This window comes from Aythya ferina, assembly GCF_964211825.1.
Source record: "Aythya ferina genome assembly, contig: HAP1_SCAFFOLD_412, whole genome shotgun sequence".
NCBI classification, from domain to species: Eukaryota; Metazoa; Chordata; class Aves; order Anseriformes; family Anatidae; genus Aythya; species Aythya ferina.
The window spans coordinates 46,215-61,930 of record NW_028181162.1 but is presented as its reverse complement, the minus strand read 5'-3'; the positions used below and the strand labels follow the sequence as shown (position 1 = coordinate 61,930).

Genomic DNA, 15,716 nt, shown 5'->3' with positions numbered 1-15,716 from the left:
CTGGGCTTTGCATTGCTTGAAGTGATTCTGTCATTTAATCCTGTTAAATAACTCCCTGAAACCACACAGGAACGCTAAAGAAGTTGGACTGTCACACAGACTGTCTGCATGTAGTAGTGCTTTTCTTTGCTGTGCAAGATATTACAAAAAATAGTCTGTGCTTTCTAGATACTGTAAAATCCTTCCATATTTGCAGAACCTGGGATCCCCCATCACACAAGTCTTACAATCAGCAGTGCTTGTTGTGAATGCAGTTGCATGAGTGGGACCGTGCAGCATCTCTAGAGCCCTACTGAAGGCTGTGTAGTTCCATATGGGGCCGAGTGAAAGGCTTCAGGCTTGGAGGTCTTCAATAATTTTGACTAGCACAAGCATAAGAGATGTTTTTTACTATCTCCTGCTTTTTTGGAGAGAAGAAAGCCTATCAACAGATCAGTGGATAGGTGTAAGACAGCCTGGTTTCTTTATTAGGTTTCTTAACTCTTGTCACAAGTGCTGTTAGGTTCTCAAATGCCTTACATGCTTTATCTTTCAAATGGAAAGAAATATATTTACTATTATTTGAAAAAAACTTGATAGGAAGGCTGCTGATTAATGTAATCATGAAAGTCACTTGATTTTTTAGTATGTAGGATTGTCAGTGTAAATGTACTATATGAAAGTGTTTGATTGTGTTTGCTTTTGTTTTGTCATAGCTGTGTATTTCTCCCTACCCTCAAATGCAAGTGGAGTAAGAGATAAGGAAGGAAAAAACTCCTTTGTTTGCATATAGCACTGTGTCACAGAAATATTTCTTGTTGCACTTCTTCACAGTTGCTGCTATATGAGAGAGGCTGGATGAATAGATGGAAGCCTTCGGTTTTACATGAAGGGGAAGGAAACATAAGAAACATAAAATGGAGAGGACATTTAATTGCTTGGGCCAATAATATGGTAAGTTTTTGTCACCTCTCTTGAATGAGCAGAAATACTGCTGATTTACACTGATATTTGAAATGTTTTTAAAATGGTGTTAATTGCTAAAATATTCCTTTGAAAACTGGTACGTTAGAAGAATCCAGTACATGAAGCACTGAAGTGCTTTACATATGATTTCTTCATAGAGAGCCCTGCTGTTTGCATTTATTGCTGTCTGTTCAGTGTTCTCCATGTGACTTGCAGTTTCTGAAGGAATTTAGAAAAGCAGCTCTACATACATACAAATGCTAGGGGTAGTCACAGCTGTACCCTATTGTATATCGGAGTTTCGGCCAGTGAGATTTGTTGAAGCAAATTGCTTGAGGAAGGAATGCTAATGTGAACTCTTCTTTGTAAGTATAAAATCCTCCTAATCCCTCTTCCCCCCTCTCCCCCCCCCCCCCCCAAAAAAAAAAGCCTAAATTTTGAAATTTGTATTGAACTAACAGCATAATACATATTCCTAATGTAGCAGATTATAAAAAATGATAGTAATAATTCCTTATTTTGGTAAGCTACTTGAAAAGGCTAGACTTAAGAGAAAACAAGCCCTTTTTGCTATAAGTGTAATTCATATTTTAAAGGGAACTCCTGCTTTCATGCTGAGTGTTGCATTTCACCTAACAGTGTATATGTAATTGATGGGTCAAGGTCTGTGTTTCAAAGCTCAGCAGAGAGGGATACATTTTTAAGTATGTATCATGTCTAAATTCCAGATTTTTCTTTTAAAATGTGGTGAAGATATTCCTGAAAGCATTTGCTTTCTCCCTTCTTTTTTCCCTCCTGGAAGGAAGCATTTATTAAAATATTTTAAAGCCGTTGTTCTTTTATTCCATTTAAAAACAGCTTGATATGAAATTGTTAGCGGTGTTCTTTGTGTTTATTTGCTCCCCTTTAATGACTATATATTAGCACTATAACTTAAGGAAGTGCTTGATTTTCGTAACATTAACCCTTTGGAAGGTTTTGGTTTTTTTTCAGAGCCATACAATTAAAATATATATTCTAGGTGAATCTGCAGGGAATAGATAGGACAGTTGAGGAGAGCTATCCCTAGAGATGATGTGTCACATCAGAACACAGAATACTAATAAAATGTTGAGAGCCATCTGTCAGAGACAAAAAGCCATGGTCAGGGCCTATCTTTCAATGAGAAATGAAATGACACTTGCCCTCCAAAAGATTAATATATTTGGTTATTGGCCTTTTCCCGTCCCTTCCCCCTTTACCTTTTTAAAAATTTCTCTCCTCAAGCAAGGTATTTGTTCCTTTTTTTTTTTTTTCTTTCAAAGTAAGTCAGAGAAAATCATTTACAGCCTTGCCATTTACTGTCTGTATCTAGTTCTTATTTTCTCATGTGTTTTTGTTTTTTTTATTGCACACTGTCTGCATGCTTGCTAGACATTGGACATTCCAAGATGGGCTTCCAATTAATTAGGCAGGGTCTGATTCTGCTCCCATGCTTGCCACTTTTCTCTCTTCTCCTTCTTCCATGACAAAGAGTACAAGTCTTACGGACTGAGACACCTGAGGACCAAATCCTTAGCAGCATTAACTTGCCTAACTCTCACAAAAACACATTTTAGGCTCCTTCATGACAGGAAATTGAGACTGGAAGTCCTTTCAGTTACAGCGCAAATGGCATGCTTTAACTATAGAGGATTCTACCGTGCTGGTTGGAGAGCCACTTTAAATGTAAGCTTGTCTGCCCCATATAGAATTCAATTTGCTGCCTTGTTGAAAAACAGGAGATGTGATATGGGTCACTAATTTGGAAATCATACTTAAAGACAAAGTGGTGAGATTAATAAAAGACAGCTTTATTAAAATGCAGTTCAAACAAGATTGCAAACGTTATGAGATGAGTTTAGAAAACACAAAGCATAAGCTCCTTCTTTATGCCATCCTGAGATCTGGGCTCTGTACGTTGCAGATGACATGTACGAGTTTTTGTTGCTTTGTTTTTATGTTTCTTTTTGGCTTTTTTGTTTGTTTTGAAACCTTGATGCTTGATGACCTTTAACCTAAAAGATGCCAATAGGAGTCTTTCTGTTCACCTCCATACTACTTACTGCTCCTTGTGATTTAAAGATTTACAGAATCACAGAAATTTAAGGAGTTTGATTTTCTTTTTTAAGAAAAGGAGAGGGTGGGGAGGAGGGAAAACCAAGCTTCTAGCTTAGATCTGGCTTAGATCATGACCCTTGTGTTTAGATTCTTTTACTTAAAAACAGTTGAACTGGTATAGCTGGGGACACAGAAACTTGAGGGGTTGAGAGCAGGCATGGCAGAAACAAGCAGGGGAATCTTTTGAATCAGTTTTGTAACTGCAAAAATCCAAACGTGGAATGGCATCCTGGATGCTGACCTTTCAAGGTCCTTTCCATCCCTTTTTTGTGATCATGAGATGTGGTTTTCTGCTCACCAAGCTTAAGGGAAATATCTACTTAAATGCTTGGTTTTATGTTGGCAACTTTTGTTTTTAAATCACAAAGAAAGAAGTTATTATTTAACATGAAATTAATCTCCATTTTGCTACTAGAAAGGTTATAGCTCACATTTTCTAAATGGTATGGAAAAATTCAATCGATGTCTCTTCCCCCTCTCCCTCCCTCTAAAATGACTTTAATCTTCCTGTCTTTAAACTTTTTGTTGTGTTAGTTTGAGATATTTCCTGAGGAGGCAGTGAAAAATCACACCATATAAAACCAAGCATCATTTAAGTATGTTTCCTTTTTTTCTTTCAACATAAGAGTATAAATACATTTTTATAGAAGCACAGATTGTCTTCATTTACCTTAATTTGTTGTTACTTCATCTTTTCGGTTATTTTCTGAGGTGGAAATTTCTGTTTCTTGATGGGGAATGTTTTGGAAGATGCTTTTGCTTCTCCACTAGTAGCACCAGCCTAAACAAGCTGGTCTGGTTCATGACTGGAATTGCTAATCTGTCACTTGTTGACTCATGAAATCTTTGTATTTAGCATGCATATTTACAATATTTAACTCACTCTAATCTCATCGTTTCTCCTGTCGCCTCCTGGGTGAGATTGGTCTTCGTATCAACAGCTATTTGTGTTGGCACTTTCATCCCTACCCTGCAACTTGTGCCATAAGCTGCTATGACTGTCTTACTGTGCAAAATAAAATGGGCTCTGGTGGGTAAGAGTTTTTCATACTGAATAAAGTTCTCTTGTATTTAAACTTTCAGGGCGTGAAGATACTTGACATGATTTCCAAGCAACGAATTACCAACGTGCCTCGAGATGACATAAGCCTTCGCCCCGATATGTATCCCTGCAGCCTTTGCTGGAAGGATAATTTAACGCTGATTATTGGCTGGGGAAATTCAGTAAAGGTGCAATTACCTGTCTTTGTAATAAATGCTTACTGTTATCAAAGACAAACAGAGGATTATTTCTGAAAAGCAAAGACAATCAAAAAAAAATAGAGTTTGGTTTGACTACAGTCTGCAGAATGCCTGCTGCCATAGAAATGTCATTGGACTGACCCTCGTGAGGAGGAGGAGGAGTGATAAGACACCCAGCGGTCAGACAGATTTCTGTGTGTGAGCATGCAGCAAGTGTAATCCTCAGGGACACTTCTCTCCTTTGTGCCTTCAAGAGCTTTCCTCTTTTGAAAGCTTTTAGAGGGGCTGTTGAATTCATTTCTTTTGATTAGCATTAAGGAAGGACAACTTATCATGAGTTATTTTTGGAGAGACTTATTTTGGGGGCTGAGGAGTTCATCGTTGCTAATACAAACACAGAATTTCAGTCAGCCAAGGGGAAAGAAAAGAGGGGGTGGGGGACAGGTTGCTTCGGACTTTGCTTCGCTTTCAGCAGGGAACTGGCATTTCGAACTTGTGCACAGCAGACTGATTTGTACAGACCAGCACCTGACAGGAGTTTGTTAGAGCCTGTTAGATGTTTTCTAATAACAGCTTGCTACATCATTGCACAGTGGGAAATTAAAGTGCTTGGTAGGAGTAGATGGAGAGGGAGGGTGAAGTGAGGTAGGTGAAGCATAAAAACCTTTTGGAGCATTAAACTTAGAGTTTTACAAATGAGGAGGTTTGTCATAAGTTTGGCATCTGTCTTTCCCCTTGTATTACATGTGCTTCACAACATTTGGGTGTCTGCATTTCTTTATACATATGTGCTCTCCTCCTGTTACTTGGAGTTGCAGTAGCATGTGCTTACTGAAATAGTAAGGTAATGAGACACTAAGTGTGAGAAGATAGCAAAACCAAACTCATATGCTGCTCTAAGAAATGGTAGTGAGCATGTGCTTTCAGATTTCTTTCTGTCTGGTGGCCCATCTTCTCCTCTCCCAGCATATTTATAAGGCTGTGGGCTACAGTCACAACTTTCCTGTTGGGTTTTCTTCCTCAGTGATGCATCATCACTGTTCTAAAGCCAGTGTTTTTCAAAGCAGAGAATTGCCTGTCTAAGAACACCTCAGTAAGAAAGTTTCTGGGGAAAGTTAGCGTAATTTTAGGAATGTGTATTCATCATAATGATCCAAATATCTGTTTCCTAGATTTGCTCAGTAAAGGAGCGGCATGCCAGTGAAATGCGTGACCTTCCAAACCGCTACGTGGAAATAGGTATGGTTGTGTGAACATGTGCCTTTTCACAATCAGATAAGCTTTCAAAGGTTTGTTTTCACATTCAGCCTGAAAAGGTGTTAGAGTTCAGAGACAACATGTAACATAAATGTCTCCTCGTTTTTACTTGATGAGGTTGTCATGATGTCCTGCATATTTATTTATTTTTTGTAATCATAAGGTCTTAAATTCTGTGCTCTCCCAAAATCAGAGAGCCTTGTGTAAAGAAAGAGCGGATGTCTCAACTTTCCTTTCAGGCAGAAAGTTTTACAGAGAACTTGGGTTTTAGTCTTGGTTAAATGATGATGGGGTGTAGTGATATAAGGAGAAAACAGACACGAGCTTAATCAATTACTCGTTGTTTAGCTACCCTGCTCATAACTTTTTTTTTTTTTTTCTGAGCATCTCTTCAGTATAGCTCTAGAAAGTTGATTTGAATTTCTTGTTGTTGCTTTTTTTGCTTCTGCATTTTGTACTTTGCTTTCATGTTTCTTCTGGTGATGTGAATAATTTTGTTATTGGTGATTAATGGAAAAGGTCTTGACAAAAAATGTCAAGAAATTCAAACAAAATTTGAGGGGCGGGGGGCAAACAAAAACTATTCTGTTCCCAGAAGAAGCTTCTGATGAGGAAAGATCTATGAAGAGGTAACACTGCCAAGATAAGCAGGCCCTCTGGGACTCTGCAGTGCAGAATAGACAACTGTTTGTAAAGTTTTGTGCTTCCTTGTCTTGACTGTGATGACATGAGACTGTAAACAAGAGTGTTCAAACAAAATCCTGACTCAGGTGAGCATGCTGACCAGAGTGGTACATGACATATGCGTACTGCAGATGCATACTGCTTTATGATTTCAGAAAAGAACTGTTCTAAAGTAGCTTTTGAAAATCAGCGAGGATGTTCTGACATTAAATTCTTTAGGAATTCTGGATACTGAGTGAAGGCATGCCTGACCATTAACTGAGACTTCTTGAAAGCTATTTGTTGGTAAAGAGTATATAGTCCCAAAAGAATAATTAACCAATTAACCATGGAATTCTAGGATTTTTGAGAGAATTATGTCAAGGAAAAGTTCAGCCTTGAGTTTTACCTTCAGAACACCTATATAAATCTTTTCTGTACGTCTAAGTAGCTTTTAGGAAATAAATGAGGTGAGTTACATAGTGTTAAGTGAACAGAGGGAACTTCTACAACTTCAGTTGTAGTATGTTAACAGGGAGGGAGCTAGCCTTACAAGACTGTCTATTGGAACTTCATTGAAAAATGATAAAAAGCTGTCATCAAACTATTTAGGTGCAATTTTGAAGGTTAGAGGTTTTTGCAGAACTTACTTTTACATATTTTTATGCAATTTTTAGCCTAAATTTCTTCTCTGTATTCTTGAGGACTGCAGTTTTATCTCACTTAGCCTGTTAATGATGTGCTTGACATTTTTATTTCCGGTTTCATGTCAAAGCACTGAAATGGCTCTGCCAAATTCTGCCAGTACTACTCATTGGAACGTGTATTGTATGCTGGGAGGGAAAAGTGAGATATTTGTTCAAGTCTCAATAGACAATACAGTAGCTTTTGATGTAATCACACAGAAGGTCTTTGAGAGTTATGTTATTCCACGGCATCTTTTTCAATTTTACTATAGTTTAAACTTTTACTTCTCAAATGCATAGCTGTAAGGTCTGAAATTATTATTGGGCAGACTGACCAGCAGCCTGTATAGTTTTTTTGCAAGAGTATTAATATCCTAAGTGGGTGTGTAAGCTGATTTACTCTCATAATGTAAAGAATTTACACAAGACAAGAATATCTGAAGGATATTCAGCTACCCTGCCATACATATCCTTTTGGCTTATAACATCTTGGCATCAGCTCATCAGGGTAATATGTATGGATCCTATGACAATATGGTGATTTCTCATATCTCAGCAGTTTCAGATTTGTGTTTTTAGAGACATTCTGAAGACCTCAAAGTTCTACAATAACACAATAGCAAACTTTGGTGGCATCAGTAGACTGTAAATATTTCTTCAGTGGCTTGTAGCCCAGTGAATAAGGAAGCAGAGCATCTCCAGCCTTGCAAGTTAGGTCCACAGGATCCTGTGGTGCAAGGATTTTATCTTGACACGCAGCCGTATTTGCTCTGAGGCAGAAAGTAAATATGGTACCTACTCAAATTCTAAACCAGATGGCCCATGGTGTGGGAAAGTACCACCACTGAGCAGTTGTGGATGTTGTACTTCAAAGAAGATAATGCTGTGGTAGCACGCAAGAGAAATTAAAAAAAATAGAGAGTTCTCATGCATTGAGATCTGTATGATATTACCAGGTTTATTTGTACATCTTGGTGTATTAATGGTGCTTTTCTTTATTAATCTGTTCTGTTGTCCCTGGTTCCATGTTACAGTTCATTGCTTACATGAGTCTCCATTCAGTGTCAAAGATAAACTCCGGTGAAATGTTTCTATTTAGTTTTAAATGTATGTTAGCTGAGCAGATCCTATCAGTTTAGCTCTGTCAGCTACCACCATGAAGTAGCGTATTGATTAGAAAGTATTGGTATTGAATTACAGGCTTAACGTGGACTAAATGCCATTGTGATCGTTCTTAAAGATTGCTTGACCTCTCTGCTTGCTCCCTCTACATGTACAAAAGCTGTAATGCTGGACAACTTCTGTTCTAAACAGGGAGCCCTACTCAAATGTAGCCTGCTAGAAGGCTGCTTCCTAATGAACTAATTAGCACTTTGCAGCTAATGCAATTCCTTTTCAAAGTGAAACTGTGCATCTTACAAGCATGAAGTAGTCCTCAGGTGACTTTATCAGGCAGCTCAAGTTTATGGATCCTTCGTGAGTTGCTTTACCTATGCTGCAGTTTGGCTCTCTAATGATAGCGGAAAATAAAAATTAACATTGAAAGTCAGTAAAAGACTCGAAGTAGATTAGAGACTTCCTATTCAATTCATGTTAGTGCAGATTTTATCTGAGGAATCTCAGCTTAATTCCAGGCTCCAAGTAGCCAGCAGTGCCTTGAGCACTTGTCTCCCATGTGCATTCCCCCGCATTCCTGACAAAGCAGACTTCTGGTATAAGAATTGCACGTGGATATTCTTGTTACAACACATCTTCATGTTTTGTGAGGGAATAGCTGTACCGCTGCATGCCTAGTTACCATCAAGTACTGAGATCACACACTTTTATCTGAAAAGAAAACATGGGAATATTTATTTCTTGGTTTGTAAAGTGAGATACTGGGATCTACCATAGCAGCTTATTTGTCTTTACATAGACAGATCTTAAAGCTTGCTTAACAAATAGGGTGAGCAGTAAATCAATGATGAATAAATGTCATCAATTTTATATGCTGATTTATGCAAACATTTAATTGGACTATGTCTGACTACATTCTGAAAAGCAAACTGCCAAAAAAAAAGAAAGGAAAAAAAATCCATTTGTATAACTGAATCCACTTAGACTTCTGTTCGTCATCTTTTGTCATGAGACAAAACTGATCATTTGTAAATTCCTTGATTAAAAAAAAATATTTCAGACTATCAAACTAATTACTATCAAACTATTGGATATTTTCCCTGTTTGTTGATAAAGTCTTTTCAGTTCAGTCTGTAATGGAAAAAAATAGTTTTTCAGAAAATCAACTTTGAAGCTTTGAAACTTAAGGTTCTGACTTTCCGGCTGTCATCAAGGTTTCTATGGGATTTGCTTAAAGGTTGCAGGTGCTTCTGTCTGCAGAACTGTAAAGACAATTGCCATATTTCTGAAGATGATTTTATTGTTGTGTGGGAAAAAATAGGGGTAAGAGGATTTCAGCCCCAGTGTAGCACTGCCATTTCACGAAGCCTGACTGCAAGTAAGACAGCAAGTTGTGGCACTGCTTACAGTACACAAAACATTTGCTAATTTAATTGAAAGAGCAGAATGCCCCAGATAGGTGATTACTGGCATGACCAAACAGTTGTTCTGTTTGTTTGTTGTTCTTTTTTTTTCTTGATGTTTCTAATTCGTGTGATACTGTAGTTGAGATAAATTATATTCAGTAGCAAAATTCTTGCTTATTTCCATTTTGTGCTGGTAGCTAGTAAGGCAACAACTTTCAGCTATAGAGGTTTTACAGACTTTTCACCGATTTTAAGCTTTTTTTTTTTTTTCTGTCATCATATTAAATTTTACAATATCATTTATAGTGCCCTGATTTATTTCAGTGAAAATGCTCATCCTCTTTGCTCTGTGGCATTTGAGGTTATCTTAAGAATGATTAATTGATCACTATTAATTTTTCTCTTAAAGCCTTTCCAAACTTTCTGCCATCAAAAATAAATTTGAAGATCACACTTTTTCTAATATATTATTTTTAAATGAAGAGTGAAGGCTATGAATTGTGATTTTGGGAGCATAAACTGAGGAATTCTGTTTTTGTAATCATTGTTGTATAGGTCCTACCACTGATAAGCATCCTACCCTACTGCTCTTCCTACTGAAGGGAACAGTCCATTAAAATGTCATTGCAACATGTATATGGTTAGGTAAATAGTTGCTTAATTTTCACTTATATGGGGAGAAAAATTGCAGGCAATTGTAAGGATACTTGAGCACAAATAAAGGACACTCACGTGGTTACTTCACTGGTCCTCCCCAGAAATTTCTGTTTCCTTTTGAGTTGTGGCTGACATTTCATTAACTGGGCACATCTTGAGCTTTCTGCTCAGGTTCCTAGTCTACCCTGGAAATCTGAATTTATGAGGACTGTTGTGGAGCCTAGCAGGAGAGAGAAACCATCTGAGTACAGAAAAACTCAAATGCTGATGCAGGTATTAATATATAATGATTTTCAAAGAAAATTATGAATATTAGAAAATTATTAATATTAGATATGTGAGGTTTGTATTCAAGGTTTATGTTGATAACACATCTAAAAGTAGTAGTATTCTTTTATTTCTTTAAAAGTAAAGTGTGTATATGTAATTTGCCTGTATGCACCTCAAGACAACTTAAATAATGATAATGTAGGACAAAAGCCTTTGCTGGTCCTGTAATTGGAACTGAATGCATATACTGTGGGGCAAAAATTATATCAAATGCAACTGCGTGAACCTGATAGTAATAGTTAATCGAAGCATGCCATTTAGTATACTATTTGTTTTGCATAAACAACCTAGCTCAGTAAAAACACTGGTGTTGGAGATGCTACCTTTAGAACACTTAAGGGTATGTTATACTGCAGCCAGCAGAAATGACTGCAAAATTTGCAGATGTGCTTGAAGTAGCTGGTGAAAAGGTAGTTTGGGAGTGCATACTGACATCACCCCAGCAGGTAGCAGTGCACCGGAATTCATGGTAGGTTTCTCTCATACATCATATGGAATTAAAAAAATAAAATAAAATAAAATAAAATTCAATAACAAGACTTCTTTTCATCTGCACATTAAGTTTCACGTTCATTCTATGCAGCTTCCTGGCTACTTTCTCAAAAGATAACATGGAAACCTTGGCCCTGTTGAAATTAATGGCAAAACCTTCTGATATCACTGTAAACAAAATTTCACATGCTAAATCTGCAGTGGAGAAGCAGGGACTGTTTTTTTGAGATTTGATTAAACAGAACAGACCTTTTTAGTTTCAGTCTACTGCTTGTGTATCTTTAAAACACAGAGAAAGAAGTTTTATTTGGGTAAACAAGGTAGCATGTACTGTATTGTGTATTTTGTACATTTCATTTAATGAGCAAGGTGGTTTACAGGTTTTGTCTTTGTGCTTCCTAGTAATTTGTTTGACAGTTGTATATAGCTGGTGAACATAAAGTAGATCCACTGTCAGCATATCTTCTGTCCTTTCTTATGACAGGCATAAACATGCATGACAAATGGTAATACCGCTTTCATTTCCATTTACTTCAGTGATACACCTGGTTTAATTGTTTTGGATCTTTTTCAAATTAGCAGCATTTCTGCAATACCTCCGTGTTGGATTTCCCCCCACCTTTTTCACAACACACTGTCCAGAGAATAAGTCAAATTAACCTCGTAGTGTTCTGTACAGCTATAACTGCTGTAATTTTTCAGTAAAACTGTTTTTGATGAGCTGCCTCAAAGGTTTCTGCTAGGTCAAGAAGCACTGTCTGTGCCAGGTGGTCTTTGTTCAAGGCTGTCGCAGCAGAGCTGGAGCATTGTGTTTCCACAAGGCCTCTTGAGGAGGATGAGCTGAGAGAAAGCTGAAAGTGAAACCAAGGAAACTAAACTCTATTAAAAAACAAAGCTTCAAGTGATTTTCTTTTTTGTCTTGCTGAACAGCAGTGCTGCTTTATCCTAAATACACCATTACAGGGGTGTTACAATCGTTTTTAGCAGTGCCTCCCTGGCTAAGGAACTGAAGCTCCAGTGCAGGTCAAACATAGGATTTTTGAAAACTGCCCCTATAATCTTTATAAAGATACCATTCACCACCCTGTTTTTCTCTCCAAATTCAAATGACAATATTTTAGATGCCTCTAAAACCTTCTCTTGTCATTTTTTAAGCTGTCAACAAATATTTCTTTGCTGTCCTTCTACCTACTGCTTTGGATTTCGCTTCATTTTAGTTTTCTGTGTTCTTGTGTCTGGCTCACATGTTTTTGTAGAATGCCAAATATTAGGTAGTAAACTGGGAATAAGATTTATTACATAGACGTTCTTAACATGGTTGGTTTAAAGCCACCATTCAGAGCACTATGTTGGTGCAGTACAAGTAATCTCATCAGTCTTGCAGGATAGAACAAAAAAAATTGCATTCAGGATTACAAACGTGAACCTATTCTTTCCTAGAATAGATTGTGTTTTACCCTTATGCCATGCTTTGGTCCCCCAGTGATCTCAAAGTGTCAACGGTCATTAAGAGAAAAACAGCATTTGCTTATTCAGGGAAAGACAGATGTCAAATCTTTATTCTATTTGTCAGTATTTTTTTTCTTCTTTTGCAGGATGATGATTATTTCTCTTGTTTCTTCTTATTACCATAGCTGAAGAAAATTAACTCTATATTTACTGTCATTATACTGTATTTTCTATTTTCTTTATTAAAATAATTAGTACCTATTTCAATGAACGATAGGTAATAGTAATGTAGCTTGCTAATTAGAAAGCAAGGAGACATTTATTTTCTACTTATACTTAGATTTTCCTGAAGCCATTTATTGGGAGAAAGTTACGGTGGATCTGATATACCTTATTTTACAAGAATAAGTTTGCTAATACAAATACTAATTAATGAAAACACTTGGTCTTGGTACTTCATCAAATTCCCAATGTTGTGTTTGGGCTCCATGAGAGAGTCACCCAGAAAAAAGAGAGCCCCAGATGTTTAATGCCTGTTCTGTTAAACCCATACATAATAAAAATTAAATAGTTATATCTGTGGAAGACATGTGCTTCAATGGGCCTTTTTGTAAATACAGTTCAAATCTTTTTCTTTTTATCTCAAAATAATCCACACTTAAATTGGTCTTGAAATAAGACAGTTTAGGAAATTACATTTTCAGTTTTAAGAACAAGCAAAGCCACTATTTAACTGTATCTTTTCTTAGTAACGAGTGTATCTGTAAATCTTCTCATGATGATAAATTAATAATGAGCTTTGTGTTTTCATTTATCATACATATCATATCAGATGTAGCAAGATCATATCAGATGTAGCAAGCGTGATTCTCTTAAGGCAACATGACTTGCTGCAAATATGCAAACCTACAAAGATGTTTCATACGTTACCTATTTTACTGAGTTTTGGTGATGTTTTTTTCTTTAGTCCTCCCAGCCCAACCCCCCCAGCGCAGTTACTGAAAGTCTAGCTGACCATTCATTTAATATATTTCATCTCTGGCATGTCCTGGAGCACAAACATTTCTTCTTGCAAGCCTTAATGGAATTTAATCTGTTAAATGTAATTTTTCATCATCTTGCTGATCCAACTGGGAGGACTGTAGGTTTGTTATATGTATCACGTCTTCGTTTCTCTGAACTGATACTGGGTGCCAGTGGTTGTCTCTGAAAAATCAGTTGTGTTTGTTTCTTAGGGAGCAGTTCATACATTTGTTTGCCTAACAACCTGTTTTCTTTCCTGTGTTTCAGTTTTCCAGTTTGACACTGAGTTTTATATCAGTGGGCTCGCACCTCTTTGTGACCAGCTTGTTATACTTTCATATGTAAAGGAGATTTCAGAAAAAACGGTAATTGTTTTTATGTTACAATTTCATCACAGTGCCAAGCCACGTCTGGTGAGTTAGGGCTTGCACCAGTCACACAGATCTGATTACCCATGAAAGAGTTTGTAGTCAGCTTGTAGTGAGCAGTGCTTGAGACTTCTCTGACCTATCAAATCAGGGCAGTGGAGGTCACGCTGAAGACTAATGGATTTACCTTTTAAAAGTCCTGTCTGGGTTCCTTTGTTTCCTGCAGGAAATGGAGAAGGTCCCTAGGTAGTCTTGCTTTTTTTCTTCCTTTTTCCCCTCCCTCTCTCTTTTCCTCTCCTTTTCTCTCATTCTTTCTGCTATTTCTGCACCAAAAGAACTGAAGGATCCTTATAGCCGAAGAAGCACCTTGCTGACACTGCGCCTCAGAAGTAATGAGAGCAGTGAAGCTGATGAACTCAGACAATAGGAGTCACGGTGCTGGGTGGGATGCGTTGGTGCAAGCCAAGTAGCATTGTTGCTCACCTCACCTCCAAGACCTTAGCTGTGTTGCACCAAGATCCGCGCATAGATAGCTAAAAATTAGGATTTGTGTCAGCTGTTCCTACAGTGAGCGGGTGCGCATGGCGGCTGGCTCCAACATTTATTTCATACTGCCGAATGAAAGGCGAGGTAGCAGAGGAAACCCTTGAAGTCGCAGTGTGAGAGTGGCAGATGCTCTTGATCATCTCTTTGATAGCACGTCTGCATTAGGCACCCATCGCCATAGTAACCTCGAGCAACTGGGTGCACAAGTTGCTAGGCGATGAAATGCTGTAGGTTCAAACAAACGCTCGAGCCTGCCGAAATCAATAGGGTTAGCTTCCAGCTCTGCTGCAGGATGTCAGATTATTATTTCTTTATTTATACGAAGGAGAAAAATAATGTCACAGCACAGTTTCCCCAGAGAGCCGGCGTAGTAGTCCTCTAGTGTGTGAGAGTCAGCGAAAGAAAAGGAGGCAAACAAATGGGATGAGAAGGGGGAGGAAAAGGCGGGCTGGAACGCAAGGAAGCAAGGAAATGGGGAAGTTGTCAGTAACGAAGAAGGGAGCTAGTGGAAAGCCAGTAGTAACTGAGAAAGGTGAAACTCATTCTGGCTGCTTTAGGGAAGAAGGATGAAAAGAGCATGTCAGGTAATACAATGGTAATAGAACATAGGAAAGAAATTTCTCATGCGTTTGCCTTTAATTAGCCTTTTAAGCAAACTGCAAGCTGGACTTTGATAGCCTCCCAGTCCCCTGAGTACCTATAGCAAGGAGACAAAAGGACTTCTTCCCAGCACTGTGCTGTGACCTGGCCTGATGGGAGCCCCCTGCTTACCACCTCAGCTCCGCGGAGCGCAGGCTGGTTGAGCTGATCACTCACTATGGATGCTGCTGGGTTGTGAGGAACACTGTTCTTGCTACGCTTGATTTCACAGCTTTCAAATAACAACTTCTTAGTTGTTACAAATTGCATCTGAGTTGAACTCATGGCTGTGTTTCATTTTTCACTTGCTCTGGAACAGTTAAATCAGGGAAAGACCCAAGTGATGCTGCAGCCAAATGCATAGGCTGGAGCTGTGTAAATCCACTTCTTGCATTGCCCTGTTCTCGCACTCTGTATTTTGCTTGTATTCATAGCTAGAAATATGAAATAATGCATTATCTTGGACCTTAACCTAATTAAAAATAAAGCTAGCTGAAGCCAGTGATTTCTCTGTGTTGTCATCTTACCTTAACCACCTACTTTGCACTGCCAAAGTTCACATTACTGAATATCACCAGCACAGCAAAGGTTTTAGTTTATTCTCAAACTAATTTTAGCTCTGTTGCTGTTGGATGCTTAGAAGTGCAAACTTCTTTAAAAAACAAAGAAACAAACAAAACACCTCAAAAAAAGTTAATCTTTGTACTGGAATAACATTGTTTTTTTAGAGCTCTGTCCTCCAGGGCCTGAGCCCAGCT

At 37.9% G+C, this 15,716-nt stretch overlaps 1 protein-coding gene across 1 annotated transcript in view; it reads left to right on the top strand.

Moving 5' to 3' along the window:
• The first annotated feature begins 817 nt into the window (after positions 1 to 817).
• Positions 818 to 15,716, top strand: part of LOC311429188 (vacuolar protein sorting-associated protein 41 homolog) — a 51,238-nt gene continuing 36,339 nt past the window's right edge. Inside the window, exons 1-4 of the mRNA XM_084540313.1 lie at positions 818 to 933; positions 4,168 to 4,314; positions 5,499 to 5,565; positions 13,673 to 13,770. Of these exons, the coding sequence (XP_084396439.1) occupies positions 838 to 933; positions 4,168 to 4,314; positions 5,499 to 5,565; positions 13,673 to 13,770 (408 nt within the window). The 5' untranslated portion in view covers positions 818 to 837. The remainder of the gene's footprint in view (positions 934 to 4,167; positions 4,315 to 5,498; positions 5,566 to 13,672; positions 13,771 to 15,716) is intronic.